Genomic DNA, 15,054 nt, shown 5'->3' with positions numbered 1-15,054 from the left:
TTGCAAATTCTAGTATTGCATTAGTTTTGCATCCTTCTCTTGGGCATTTAATAATTTTTGACTTTTCAGTCTGGGTTAAATCTCTTTTTTGGCTTATTTATATGTAAACGAAAACGTGCCTAATAATTATGCACACCTGAATATAAGGAGTTTTTCACTTCTAGCCTTCATGGACAAATATATATCATGTATAAATGATTAAATACAAAATTAATAGTAGTTATTAAGATTGATGTGGTTTGGAATTGGTAAAATGTGCTTGGTAAAAAAATATGACCAGAATATCAACGTGCCTAATAATTCTGCACACAGTGTAGGTTTGAATAACAAGAAAGGAGGGTTGCCTTAAAAAATGCTTTGTATTGAATTTGTAACCATTTTCTTTCAGAGTACCCTAATTATATATGTGACCCTGGACCACAAAACCAGTCATAAGGGTCAATTTTTTAAAACTGAGATTTATACATCATCTGAAAGCTGAATAAATAAGCTTTCCATTGGTTTGTTAGGATATGCTGAGATACAGCTATTTGAAATCGTAATAAATCTACATTATAAATTATTATAAAATAATATAAAAAGTGTTCCTACAGAAATCATTCAATATGCTGATTTGGTCCTCAATTATTAATCCTATTATTAATTGTTCTTATTATGTTATATATGTTAAAACCAGTTTTTGCTGCTTAATAAACTGTGATACATTCGCTCTTAAGAAAAATGGTTATAAATGGTACTAGAAAAGGGTTTATCAGCTTGTTACAATATATTTCTTGATTATTTGATGAAAGAAAGTCTAAAAGAAGGTAATTTTGTAACATTATACATGTCTTTACTTTTTAATGACAGTAAAACTGTTTTATTATTATTTATTATTTCTTTTAAGGTTTTTTTACGCCAAACTTTTAAATGTATCATGGTTTTCACAAAAGTATCAGGCAGCTAATACTGTTTGCAACATTGATATTAAGATAACACTATATTGTAAATGCACAGGTAGCTTGCTTTTTTCTTCAGCAAATAGACTAAAAACATTTTGAAATATATATATTTTATATATTTATACATATAAATATATATATTTTAATGAACACACATCAATAAAAAACATAGGCAGAGTGTTGCTGTTCTACTTTATTACTACTGAGCCTCTTACAAAGGAGGTTTGTCTCACAGCAGCTTTACAAAGTGCTGATTTGGAGCAGATTTATTTCACACCATAGCTGAAATTCATTTTTCCTTTGCCCACAGAAAAAGTAACAACATTGTTAGATCCAGTTCCCACTGTTAAACTAAATGAGCTCAAGAGATCATCATATTTCACGTCCTTGTCCCACACCTCCACCTGCAGTTTTTCACCGGATGTACATTTTAAAACAGTGTCTGGCCAAATAGGATTAGCATTACCCTGGAAATGACCTGTCTCCATGCTATCACTACCGCACCAGATCTTAAGATATGGATCAGGTTTGTTTCCACCAGAATCACCAGACAGGTTGATGGCATGCATATCATGTATAAAAACATAAGCACTGGCAAAGTCCAGCTGAGACGCCAGCATCAGCACAACCAGAGACACCAGCCGAAAATGATCAAACACTGCCATGGCTGTCGGAAGGAATACATGTTCAGTTACAATGAAGATTGAATACACACAAATACTGAAATGAGAACATAATGTTCATATGTTAGAAGTAGAAGTTCAGGTATGACTGAATATTGTATTGCTTTACCTCACTAGTATTAGAGTCCGTGTGAATGCTTCTTGATTCTCACCCCCTTTATAAAACCAGTGCAATCCAAAAAGTGATCAACAGGTGGTTTGTTAAATATTATCTAAAACATGGTGCTGTATTTACATTTGTCAAGCTGCCAACAGCTTCCGAAGGCTGCATAAAAGTGATGCATTCAAATCATTTGAATAATTCTCTGTCCTCAGTGGCTACAAAAGCAGAAAACACAATGACATACATTATAAAGAAAAGAACTGTCTTGACAAAAAACATTTACATTTAATTTTGCAACCACAAAAAGTCATGTGGTGCAACCACCCAGTAAGAACAACAACTTTTTTTTTCAAAAATGTTAAACTTTTTTTTTTTTTTTTTTTTTTTTTTTGCAAATGTGCAAATGTCCCAAAAAAAAAAAAAAAAAATGCCCAAATGGTCTAATATCATGTTATTTCATGTTGGTTGGACCACATTTGACATAATCTCCTCAAATATTAAAAATAAGTTGTTACAATCATTTTATTTGGCCATGTAGAATTGTCTGTGTTTGTGACAGCTGGCATCATGTTTTATTTTTCAGCCCAGCTGACGTGCCTTCTGAAGATTTAACCTAAACTATTTGTCATATGTGATACATATACATCATATACAGTTCTTAGCAATGCATATTACTAATAAAAAAATTAGTTTTGATATATTTATGGTAGGAAATTGAACATGACCTTTACTTAATATCATAATGATTTTTGGCAGAAAAATTGGGAAGAAAAGTCACTAATTTTGACCCATATAATGTTATATAATATAATTTTTGGCTATTGCTACACATACACCTGTGCTACTTAATACTGGTTTTGTGGTCAGGGTCACATATTTTAACCTACTCAGCAAGTCAGCAAGTGTCTTTTTCTCTTGCTGAGCTATGGACATTTGGGAAAGCGCATGGCAAACTGATATGGAACTGGTCCAACTCAACGTCCAATGTCTCCAATTTGAAGAAGAGAGTCTTTCTCAAGAAATGGACTCCAAAAGAGTGTTTTTGCAGTGATGCCATAGAAGAACCATTTTTGGTTCCCCAAAGAAACTTTCACTGGACATTTCCTGAAAGAATCATTTTAAAGAACATTTTAAAAATCTAAAGAACCTTTTTCAATTAAAAAGAATCTTTTCTGCATTTGAAAGGTTCCATGGATGTTCAAGGTTCTTCACAGAACCAGTGATGCCGATAAAGAGCTTTTATTTTCAAGAGTGCAGAACAGAATCAGAAAGCACATGGCAAAATGATATGGAAATGCAATGCCGTAATTTAAATGAACATTTGTTGCACTCAGAATCCAATATTGAATGCATTAAAATTACACTGAATTGCATTTTTATTATATTTCTAAAAAGCATACATGTATATACAAAAGTATACATATATATACATCTAACACGAGCATAATTTAAGTGAAGTTTTAGTGTATTTACAGAAAACATTTATTTTATGCTTACTAAAAGTACAGTATTTAATGTGTATGTGTAATGTGTTATGTAAGACAATAGCAAAATGATTCCGCTTTTAGTGGGTTTAAAGTGTAAGTAGTTTATAATCATATGTAGACCTACTGCAATATATTTTAAATATTTATGTATGTGCTTCATTCTGCTTTTCAAAAATAAGATATGTTTAGATGTTAACAGTCTTAACATTTTAATAATTTTATAAAGCACATTAATACACTACCACATAAATACATTATCTATATGTGCTATATGATATAAGTGCATTTTGTCAACTACCACTGAACATTGTAATAAGCATACTTAAAATGTTGTTTAGTTTTACTTGTACTTGCAAGAAAACGTAATGCTTAAAAGGCTGACCATGATCGGCTACTTGAAACTGGCTACTATTACAATAGGATTTCAACATCATATTATTTGAAATGCATCATGAATCAAATTTCTCAAGATGAACTTAACATCCCTACATATTTTCTATATATTTCTAACACAAAAATGACTAAACCTGATTGGTTAGATCATGACATACTCATAGATTGATTACAAAACTACACAAGTATTCAAAGGCCGGCTTTAAGATGGTTTAGATCCTACCTGTCCGATCGTCATCACTTTGTTTATTTTAACAGAGAATCTCCTCAGTTAATGCCAGTAAAGAGTGGTACATGTAAATATGTAAATATGTAATGTAAATATCATTACTTATTGTTGTATGGTTAGATTTGATACTGTGTGTGTTTTTTTTTTTTTTTTGCAAGGAGGAAAGCTCTAGCCACTCCCATTGATTAACTGATTGTTCAAGAATACTTGTTTGAACTTGTGATGTGTATCCTGAAGAAGGCTGTGTATGCCGAAACGCATAGATCTACACTTTTAATTGTTTTAATGATTTAGCCCACACTCTAAACCCGGTTAAGTTGAATTTACTTAAAAAACTTAAGGAAACTGGTTGCCCTAAAATATTTAAGTAACGTTTACTGGAAAACTTGAAGTAATCATTACTTAAATATAAGAGTCATTTCAACAACCATTTTAAGTTGAATTTACTTAAAAAACTTAAGGAAACTGGTTGCCCTAAAATATTTAAGTAACGTTTACTGGAAAACTTGAAGTAATCATTACTTAAATATAAGAGTCATTTTAACAACCATTTTAAGTTGAATTTACTTAATGCTTTTAATTTATCTAATTACTCCATTCCTCTAATAGGTACTCACTGACTCCCAGAGTGCATTGCGACATGAATAAATTATGCAATTGCTTTGCTTTACTGTTGTTGTTTGTATTTGCCAATTTCATTTGCTGTCTTGTGTCAGTAGTAGCACAACAAAAAAACAAACAAAAAAAAGCTCATAAAATGGTTATTGATACAGTTAATAAAAATAAATAAAATTGAGTTGTTACCATTGTTGTGATTCACATGCTGAATGTTGAAGTCTGTGTGACTCACGCACTTTACCCCAAATGTTAAAAGATTGTATCAACACAGATACAAGCTTCTTGTAGTGTTTATAAAAAATAGAAAAACAGTAAAATTGCAAAAGATCATTAATCAACATGAAAAGTATGCAACCTAATTATTTAATTAAAATATAGGTCACCTTCTAAAAGCAACCTATTTATTACTTTCCTTTCTTTGAAATCAAATAACTCTGATTTCATGTTGTATTGCTGCAACAATAGAAAGAACACTATAGTAATATAAACAAAGTTCCAAATGCCCAACCAAAAGTAACACTATTCACTATAATGGTGAGTATTAAAAAAAAATTGTGATGTTCTCTCAAACTATTCAGTTGTATTGAAAATTCAACATTCAAGATGACTTTGGGAAATGAGTGAATCCAAGTAGTGAAAGAAAGATGTGAGTGAAAAGTCTACTAAAAATTGCCCCATCTCAAAAACTTTTTCTTCTTCTTCTGTTGTTATGTTGCACATTAGCAACATATTAGTGCACTGCTGCCTCTCACTGGTTTATTAATGTCATTGGTTTCTTTGTGGATACTTGGATATTTTAAGTAAACATCACTCAAAGCAAGTAAGTAAATTGTTTTATTTGCCTTGAAAGTAGCTGTAACTTAATAAAACCTAGTAAGTATAGTAACTAAGTAAAGATAACTAATTGTAACTAAGTAAGGTAAACTATTGGGTTTTACAGTGCAGTCCATTAAAGGCTTTTTTTCTACATGAGTGCCTTGGAATATTTCATTTTTCAATTCAAATATGTCATATTTGATCATATTACCCCAATTTTACAGCTTCTACACTGGCTACCAATTAATTTCTGTTGCCTCTCAGTTACAAAGCATTACTGCTTACTTATAAGGCTCTTAATGGTTTAGCTCCTGCATGCCTAACTGGTCTTCTATCACACTACAATCCATCACGCCCCCTAAGGTCGCAAAACCTGGGACTTCTGGTAGCACCTAGCAAAGTCTATGAAACGAGGTAGAGCTTTTTTGCATTTGGCTCCCAAACTCTGGAATAGCCTTACTGATACCGTCTGGGGTTCAGACACACTCTCTCTGCTTAAATTTAGATCTCTTTAGCCAAACATTTACAAACACTTAAGAACCTTGTACTTCAGTTTTATCTAATCCAACGCACATTATCATTTGCTTGATTTGAACACGTTTACGTTATTTACTTGGTTGAAACAGCTGCTATGCAGGATTGGCATCCCAAGGTAACTAAGAACTGCACAAGCTTCAGTCTGGATCCAACCCTTACAAAGATCTGAGATGACAAAACACCTGAGAAGAAGTGATGCCGACCCCTCAGAGGACCTCAGATGATCCCCACCCAGAATCAACATACAAAACTACCAAATTTCGCTATACGTCTGATCGCAATATATAATCGTTGCCGTTATTAGTGTTCGCCATTCGTTTGATTACATTTCAATAACTGGATGATTTTTATTGTACATTGACATGGTCACCACTGATAAGCTACTCCTAAATATAATGTAGAAACTTTCATTTTTTGTGAAACTGCTTTGCAACAATTTGTATTGTGCAATGCACTATACAAATAAATGTGAATTAAATAGAATAATTCCATTTTGAATTGTGTTAAATTGCTATATATAGTCTGTAGGCTGTCATAAAGAAACTGTGAAGTTAGGAATGGGATGAAGGTTTCTTTTTGTGATGTGAGCTATAACTTATGTTATAAATGTTAAAACCATTTTTAACCTTTTCATAAGCATGATTAAAAAGTTTAATTTGGGCCAAGTTATAATGACGTGTTCACTAATGGGAGTTGGTGCCCTCGTGCGGTGAACTGTGTGAATCGATAAAAACAATGGAATTGGAATTAGAGAAACATTTGACCATCTAAATAGTTTTTTTTTTTTTTTTTCTCAGTAAAGTGCTCTTGGGATTATTTTGAGTTAGTATACAGCGAAGTCTCAGCATAGAATTAAGTGAAATTAGTGAAATTTACAATAAGGGTGTATGGCATGTAATTAAATAAATAAAAATAAATAAATAAAAACTGTAAAACTCCCCATGTTTTGTATACCCAATATTTCTTATTATTTTTGTTATCAGTAAATCCACATTAGGGTGTTTTGTGTTAAGCTACGATTTATTTAATTTACTTTACTGTTACTTAATTAAAAAGCTTGATTTTGAGCAAGTTAATTGTTTGTGTATTTGCGGGTTGGTGCCCTCGTGTGGTGCACTGTTTAATGTAATTGTTGGAATTAGATGTAATAATAACAAGTTTGTTTGTTTGTTTTTCAGTCTTTGGGCTCTAAGGCTTATTTTTGGGTTTATTTGCAATATGTAGCATAAACTTGAAGTGCATATTAAAGGACTAATTCACCTGAAAAAGAAAATGTAGTCCTCATGTACTCACCCTCATGTTAAAATCTGCATGGTTTCGGTAGAAGACAATGAGATTTTTGAAGAATGTCTTATTTTTATTTAATAAAATAAAATCAAACATCCGAGAATGAAAGATGACTTTGATTTGACTTTTATTAGAATGATTATATTGTGATTACATGTTTTTTGTTAGCATACAGGCTTGAAGGATTTTAAGAGCATATCATAATAGTATATCAGCAGTGTGTAGATTATGTTGAACATATAAATCAACAGTTTTTACTATTAAGCATTTTAAAATGGAAGTCTGTCTCAAAGCAGCTTAACAAAGTGCTGAGAGATTTACTGAACAGTATAGGTGTAATACAGAGTTCCTGCATTCAGATAACAAACTTGATTGAAAACCCCTTTTGACAATGTTTTGATGCATGTGCCCAAGTGGTCATCAAATATCAGGTCTTTGTCCCACACTTCAATCTTCAGTTTGTTATTTGCATTGCAGTTTGGGAAGTTGAACTCTGTGAACCATGAAGGATTAGCATTATCGTTCTGATGTCCTGTCTGTCCTCCAAAAGTAGTGCCACACCAGACCTTAAGGTATGGATCAGGTTGGTTTCCAAAAGGGTCACCAGTGAGGCCTCTGGCATATATAGAAGACACCCGAACAGCAGCACCGGTGAAGTCCAGCTGAGACGCCAGCATCAGCACGGTCAGAGACAGCAACCCAAGACGATCAAACACTGCCATGGCTGTCAGAAAGAATGCATGTTCAGTTATAATGATATATATACTCAAAAAATGCTTTTGTGCTTTATGTCTTTATTTGATAAGACAGTAACAGTAATTTTCTAGCAAGAATAATTTTGCAAGTTAAGCAAGAAACTTGAAACTTGATTTAGTAGTCCGAGAGACATTTCAAGATTAAATAATGAAAACATTCTTCTTTTGTAAGAAAACCCAGAAAAACGTTACCTTGTCCAAGTTGAAAGAGAATCTGGATGCTTTAGAATCAGGAGACTGTAAAGATGTGTCTTCTCGAGTTCTTCGTTCTGTCTGTTCACACATTTGGTCCAGGTTCGGTTAAATACCATTTGGATATCTACACCCCCCCCCCCACCCCCCCACACACACACACCAATGTTTTAGTGCACACCCATGACATGATTTTTTTTTTATTTTCTTTTGGGGGGATGCCAAAGATACATTCAGTGCCATTATTCAAGACAAGCTTTATAAATTCTAAAAGCATAAATAAATAAATGAGTCATTATTCCGACTATCATGGCTCCTGTACTTCTGTAATACTGTGACCATTCAGATTTTCTGTATGGATGACCAACATGTTAAACATGTTAAAATGTGCAGCATAAAAAAAAAATCTGTGTGGAATTCTGTTTCTGTTTCTTTGTGGTTTTAATTGTTTAGACATACATTTTTTTGCGTGTGCATAAAAACGAAAGTGAAAATGAAAATATTTATTAAAACTAAGATTTCTTTGTTCTCTCAAACAGGTTCTGCTCCATCCTGATGAGAAACTAATTTTCATCCAGACAGTACTCATCACCTTCACAAGCATGGTGTGTTTACATCAGTGTTTTTTTTTTATCATTATTAAGGTCATTTCAGATTTCTAGATTCTCCTGTCCAGAAGTTAAAAACATTAAAGTGTTTCATTAAGTTAGTAGTTATTAAGCCATTTGTAACTTGAATAAGCAAGGCTTTCTGTATCATTTGTCTGGTTATTTTCAACTTGTAATGCTGGTTAATATTGCAAAGATAATTTTTTGCTTAAATATTCAAGGAATTTGTCTTGGTTTTACCATTTACTGCACTATGCTACTCTTTTAGTTATTTTCCTATCCACCTCAAAAATATTTTGACCTATATTTAAAATTTGTGTATTTGAACTGCATATAAAACTTTCATCTATTTGGATTGCACTGTTGTAACATAAACTAATACACAGTACATTAATATACACAAACAAACAAAATGTGATGCATTTTGTCTGTCATACATAGGCATAAACGAAAGGTAAGATTTCTGTTATTGTACTAATATACTAAATGTGTTTTAAATGAAAAAAATGTTTTTTACTTCAGAAACTATGGTTAAACAATGGATTTTGTAGTAAAAACTACAAAATTAAACATGGGATTACTACAGTGCTTGTAGTAAAACTATAGTAATAAAATTAACCACGAACCAGAAAAAAACAGTCCAGGCAGAGTAAGACGAGATGAGCGGATGACAAGACCCTTCTTTCTTGGCTGGGATCGTTTACAACCGCATTTGGGATCATATAAAGCCGCATTTAAACTATATTTCCAAAGTTCAAAATCGGGGCACCATATCAGTCCATTATATGGAGAAAAAAATGCTGAAATGTTTTCCTCAAACAACATAATTTCTTTACGACTAAAGAAAGAAAGACATGAACATCTTGGATGACAATGGGGTGAGTACATTATATGTGAATCCTTGTTTTGGAAGTGGACTTCACCTTTAAATATCTGAGACATGGCAAACACTACACATGACCATTACTGGGAGACAAAGGGGAAAAAAAGCACTTTTTACAAACAAACAATCAGGGACATTTCCTACATCACATTTTTGTTAATTTAACCCTGACCACTTCTTGAAAACCATGGTCCCATCCCTGTGCATTCTTTGTGAGGTCTCTTTTTTGATGAGAGATCCACGAGCTGGTGTTGTGAAAGTCTCTTCTGGCGACTCTTCATGTTCCCCTTTTTAACTTTCATTAAAGAAAAAACTCACAAGTCTGTCTCTCTTTGTATCTACATGTTATAGAATACCATTACACATAATTTATGACTTTATACTAACATATATCTGCAGTGTATGTAGTATGTATATTGTGCACATTATACAGATTTTATGAACGCATGAATACACCAGTGATCTTTCATACATGACTGTGCATATCCAAAATATGCAGCATTAACGCAACTATGGCTTATGAACAAAAGATGCATTTTATTTTCATGATGATAACCTGTGGAACAAGTTACTCTTTGTTTTTAATTGCACAAGTCCATTTATATGTTTGGGTGTGTATAAAAATGATAACCATCTTTGCAGAATCACTGCCAACGATTGTTAGCGCCATCAGGCTTCCTGTGGTCAGATCACTGTTTCAAGCTAAAGAGAAACTACTAAACAAGATCTTAACATATCACAAGATCATACCATACACACACACACACACACACAGCTTTATTATACATTAAGGTTATTATTATACATTTCTAAATTATTAAATGTTGCAGACCGAATTGTGAATGGGTCATTCAGATCAGATGTGTAAACCAGGTCAAAAAAGCAACGAGCATTAAGCAATGAATGACGACACTTTTGGTATTTTGTGGAAGAAATGTATCTGTTTATTTCCCCATGTAGAAGCAAGACAGCACTATAATGTTTTATACATTTGATGCACACTGCTTTCTTTAGCATAAAAACCGGTGTAATATACTTATATATACAAGAATCTGTGAGCAGGAAGAGGAGAAGCAGGGCTAGCATAACACAAACATGATCAAAAAGAGGTGATTGTGAATCAACTAACCACAAAATAACCTCAACTGAAACCCCAAGTAATAATATATGACAGACTGAGCCTAATAAACTATATTTCCACCATGTAATGAAACAAAAAAAAAGTGAAAAATTCAGAGTGAATGTTCAGTGTTATTACTATCAGGCCAGTTAGAGTAGAGGTTTGTCTTGAGTTTGGAACAGATTTATTTTAACATATACGTGTAAAACACAGTTCCTTTTTTCAGAAAACATGTACCAGTGAAAGACCCATATTGCACCTGTCTGGTACAAATGCCCAGGCGATCATCAAATTTCAGGTCTTTGTCCCACACCTCTAGTCTCAGGTTGTCGTTTGCTTTGCAGTTTGGGAAGGTGAACTCTGCAGACCAAAAAGGATTAGCAGTATTTTTGAGAAATTCGGTCTGCCCCCCAAAACTAGAGCCACACCAGATCTTGACATACGGATCAGGTTTGTTTCCAGCAGGGTCACCGGTGAGATCCCTGGCATGTAAGTTAAACACCCGAACAGTAGCACTGGTGAAGTCAAACTGAGATGCCAGCATCAGCACAGCCAGAGACACCAACCGAAAATGACCAAACACTGCCATGGCTATCAGAAAGAATACCGGAGCAGTTATAAAGAATGTCAAATAAATATTGAAATGTGAAAATGATTCAGTGTTAAAGATGCCTTACCTCTCTTGGATTAGATGCTGTATGAATTCTTCCCAGTCCTCAGCCCTTTTATATAGCAATGTTATAAAAATCCTATAAAAGAAAATCAACAGGTGGTTAAATCCTATGCAAATCTTTGTTAAATATTATTATGACACAGGTGGCCAACGTGTGTAATATTGCATCTCAAAAAGGCATAAAAACATCCATTAAAATAATCTATATCCTGAGCAGCTACAAAAGCAGAAAACTCCGGATGGAGTAAAGTATGGAAGCTTGTTTCTCCCATAGGATAAAAATAATTTTTGTATTTAGAAACTTTTTATCTCACAATTCTGGCTTTTTTTCGTGCAATTCTAAATTTACGTTTCACAACGTTCAATCACAATTCTGATTTTATATCTGAGGATTTCATCTGTTTTGTCCCATCCTCTATTCAAGAAAATTAAACAAAAAACAAACAAAAACACTTTCTATCTGATATTTACTGATGATTCTTTGACTTTGACTTACTGATTGTTGGTTAGGTATAGAAAAAGCCTCACAAATATTACACTGTGAAGATGTTTCGTTTGCCAACAAAGATAAGGCAAGTCAGGGAAGATCAAATTAAGCATATTTATTAAACAAAAGTCATTCAGATGATGAAATAAACACAAATGAAACGGAGTGTAGACATAAACAATATCTGTCCAGGAACAGAAGGAAATGAGGAACACATTGATGACTGATAACGTACTCAAAGACAAACAGGTGTCATCATAAAATGATTATCTACAGAAGTGAAGGAACAAAGGAACAAGTAAAAGTTAAGTCAGACAAATAAACTGAAAGTTCATTCAAATTCAAAGTAAACATAGGTTGAACCTGACATTGGCAAGATAATTGACGACTTTTTATGGTCTTTTACTGTTTTGAAGCTTAACCATTCCTGGCATTAGTTACTTCCTTAAATTTTCTGAGGGAGAAAGTCATCTGTTTTTTCCCCCAAGGAGCAATAGACACCAACTAGTTATTATTTATTAGAGTTATTATTTAGCACATGTTGAACATTCGACCCTTTCTGTACCATAAACACTACTGTAAAATGCTTGTGTTTACAATGTTAGATCCACACCAGAGATATCAGATCCAGCCCTAAATGCCAGATCCTTCACAACAACAACCCATAAACCTTACATTTTCATAAACATTCCCTCTTATCTCTTATTCATGAAGACAGACATCCCTTGAAACCACACATCATAAGACTAAGCAACGATAGAAAAATGACAAATAATAATAATAATATAATACAAATGACTGTTCAATGAATAAATCAATTAAATGAGTTTACAAATGGCTTAAATGATTATTATAAATGATTATATTTAATACAAGTATTAAATGATTAAAGAATGAATGAAGAACAAATGAATATAAAACAATGATAGTAAAAACACAAAACAAATATATGGTTGCAACACACACAGTTTGCATGATGTGTGGGGAATTTATTACCTATAGGAAAATACGTAAGAAGAAAGAGAAGGAACTAACCCCAGATGAAGTCTGAAGTATTGCTTCTAAATTGCCTCTGCTTCTAAATTCACACTGAATAAAGTTTTAAATATGTATTACTTTTATTAGTATTGTATTGTGTGTGATCTTTGTGTGCATATCCAAAAAACTGGAAGATTTTCTGAATGTATATATAAGCGACATGCTATTTTAGAAAGTGAAGGGAGAATCAATAATTTCTGAATAATTTATTGCTATTGTGTGAATAATACGTAATCATGTCATTAATAAAGTAACTGCAGTCTGATTGTGAGTATTTTAAAAATGTAATTTAATCTCATTACAAGTACTCAGTATTTTTAATCTGATTACATAATCCAGATTACATGTAATCAGTTACTACCCAGCTCAGGGTCCATATGTAGTGGAGAACAAAAAGTGTTTTGTGTTAACAAGTCATACACACTGACAGCATATAGGTTAACTTCATTACTATCAGGCTAGTTACAATGGAGGTTAGATTTATTGCACCAGCTCGTACTTGTAATACAGAACTCCTCTGCTCAGGTGACAAGTAATGGAGTTAGTCCCATATTGCACCTTTGTGGAACATGTACCCAAGTGATCATCAAAATTCAGGTCTTTGTCCCACACCTCCAGTTTCAGGTTATCATTTGGTAAGCAGTCTGGGAAGTTGAACACTGCAGACCATGAAGGGTTAGCGTTATCCTTGTGATATTCTGTCTGCCCCCCAAAGATGCCTGCACAAAACACCTTGACAAATGGATCGGGAGGGTTTCCAGCAGCATCACCGTGGAGGTCTCGGGCATGTATGGCAAACAGTCGAACGGCACTCGCAAAGTCCAGCTGAGACGCCAGCATCAGCACGGCCAGAAACACCAGCCGAAGATGATCAAACACTGCCATGGCTGACAGAAATTATATAGGTTCGGTTCTGGAGATGTAAAACACAAATATTGAAATACAAAAATAAGACCTGGCATTAAGCCTAAGTGTGATTTAGTGTTAAAGATGCCTTACCTTGCTTGTATTAGAATATGTATGCATGCATACTGATCCTTAGCCCCTTTATAAAGCAAATGCAATCACAAAAATCTTCCAAAAGGTGACCAACAGGTGGTAAAATCCCATGCTTATATGTTGTTTTTGCATTGACCTAGTTACATTTGTCAAGCTGCCAAGAATGTATAAAATTGTATCCTAAGTAGCGCATAATTTATTCTCAGTCCTGATTAGCTACAAAGGCAGAAAACAGTAAGATAATGACATAAAAGAGTGTTAATAATCCTTTTAATATCTAGTTTAAACCTGCTGCATCCTTAGCAATGAACTATATTAGGTATGTTGGTTTGATGTTATGCCATTTTCAAGAAATGTTTACTTTTAATGACCCTAAAAAGCCACGTGGTGCTTTAAATAATATATATTTAAAGGTAAAACTTTTTTTTAAAATTCATGCAAAATGAAAAATAAATGAATGCAAATACTCTATGAAAAATCATCTGTTTATTTAGTAGACTTTACTTTAATTTGGCAGAAAGCCTTTCAAACAGTTAGTGAAACAGCAGAGAAAACATTTCATTTCAGTAGTTTTTCATATATTAAAAAATATAGACATTTATGTGACCTTGGACCACAAAACCAGTTGTAAGGGTACATTTTTTGAAATTGAGATTTATACTTAAGCTTTGCATTGACAAAACCAGGATTGACGTATGGTTTGTTAGGATGGGACAATATTTGGCTGAGATACAACTATTTGAAAATCCGGAATCTGAGTGTGCAAAAAAAAAAAAAAAAAAAAAAAAAAGATATATAAATATTGAGAAAATCACCTTTAAAGTTGTCCAAATGACGTTCTTAGCAATGCATATTACTAATCAAAAATTACGTTTTGATATATTTATGGTAGGTAATTTTTGGCTATTGCTACAAATATACCCGTGCTACTTAAGATGGGTTTTGTGGTCCAGGGTCACACATGTATTTGTGACAGTCAGAAAGCACATGGCATATGGATAAGGAACTGCAGTGACCTAATGTCAATGTATAACTCCAGTATGTTACTAGTAAGTAACATTATGCTCAAGGAAAAGACACGTAGTGCACATACACATTTCGAAGGACAGTTAAACAGAGTGTTTGTGCACACATGGTGTCATTCACACCTTTATCATACAGGATATGACATATTAAAAGACTGCTGCTGGATGCAAAAAACAACC

General features: G+C 33.2%; 1 protein-coding gene across 1 annotated transcript; it reads right to left on the bottom strand.

Moving 5' to 3' along the window:
• Positions 1–12,938: 12,938 nt before the first annotated feature.
• LOC127164525 (perforin-1-like) lies at positions 12,939–13,965 on the bottom strand. The gene has a single exon (XM_051108502.1). The coding sequence runs from the start codon at positions 13,733–13,735 to the stop codon at positions 13,331–13,333; it is 405 nt and encodes a 134-aa protein (XP_050964459.1). The 5' UTR covers positions 13,736–13,965; the 3' UTR covers positions 12,939–13,330.
• Between the last annotated feature and the right edge of the window lie 1,089 nt (positions 13,966–15,054).

Source organism: Labeo rohita, chromosome 4 (assembly GCF_022985175.1).
Source record: "Labeo rohita strain BAU-BD-2019 chromosome 4, IGBB_LRoh.1.0, whole genome shotgun sequence".
NCBI lineage: Eukaryota > Metazoa > Chordata > Actinopteri > Cypriniformes > Cyprinidae > Labeo > Labeo rohita.
The sequence above is the reverse complement of the archived record's forward strand: the minus strand, read 5'-3'. Positions and strand labels throughout refer to the sequence as shown.

What these genes read in the sequence shown, in the direction of transcription:
- LOC127164525 (XM_051108502.1), bottom strand. Translation starts at nt 13,735, where the DNA reads ATGGCAGTGTTTGATCATCTTCGGCTGGTGTTTCTGGCCGTGCTGATG.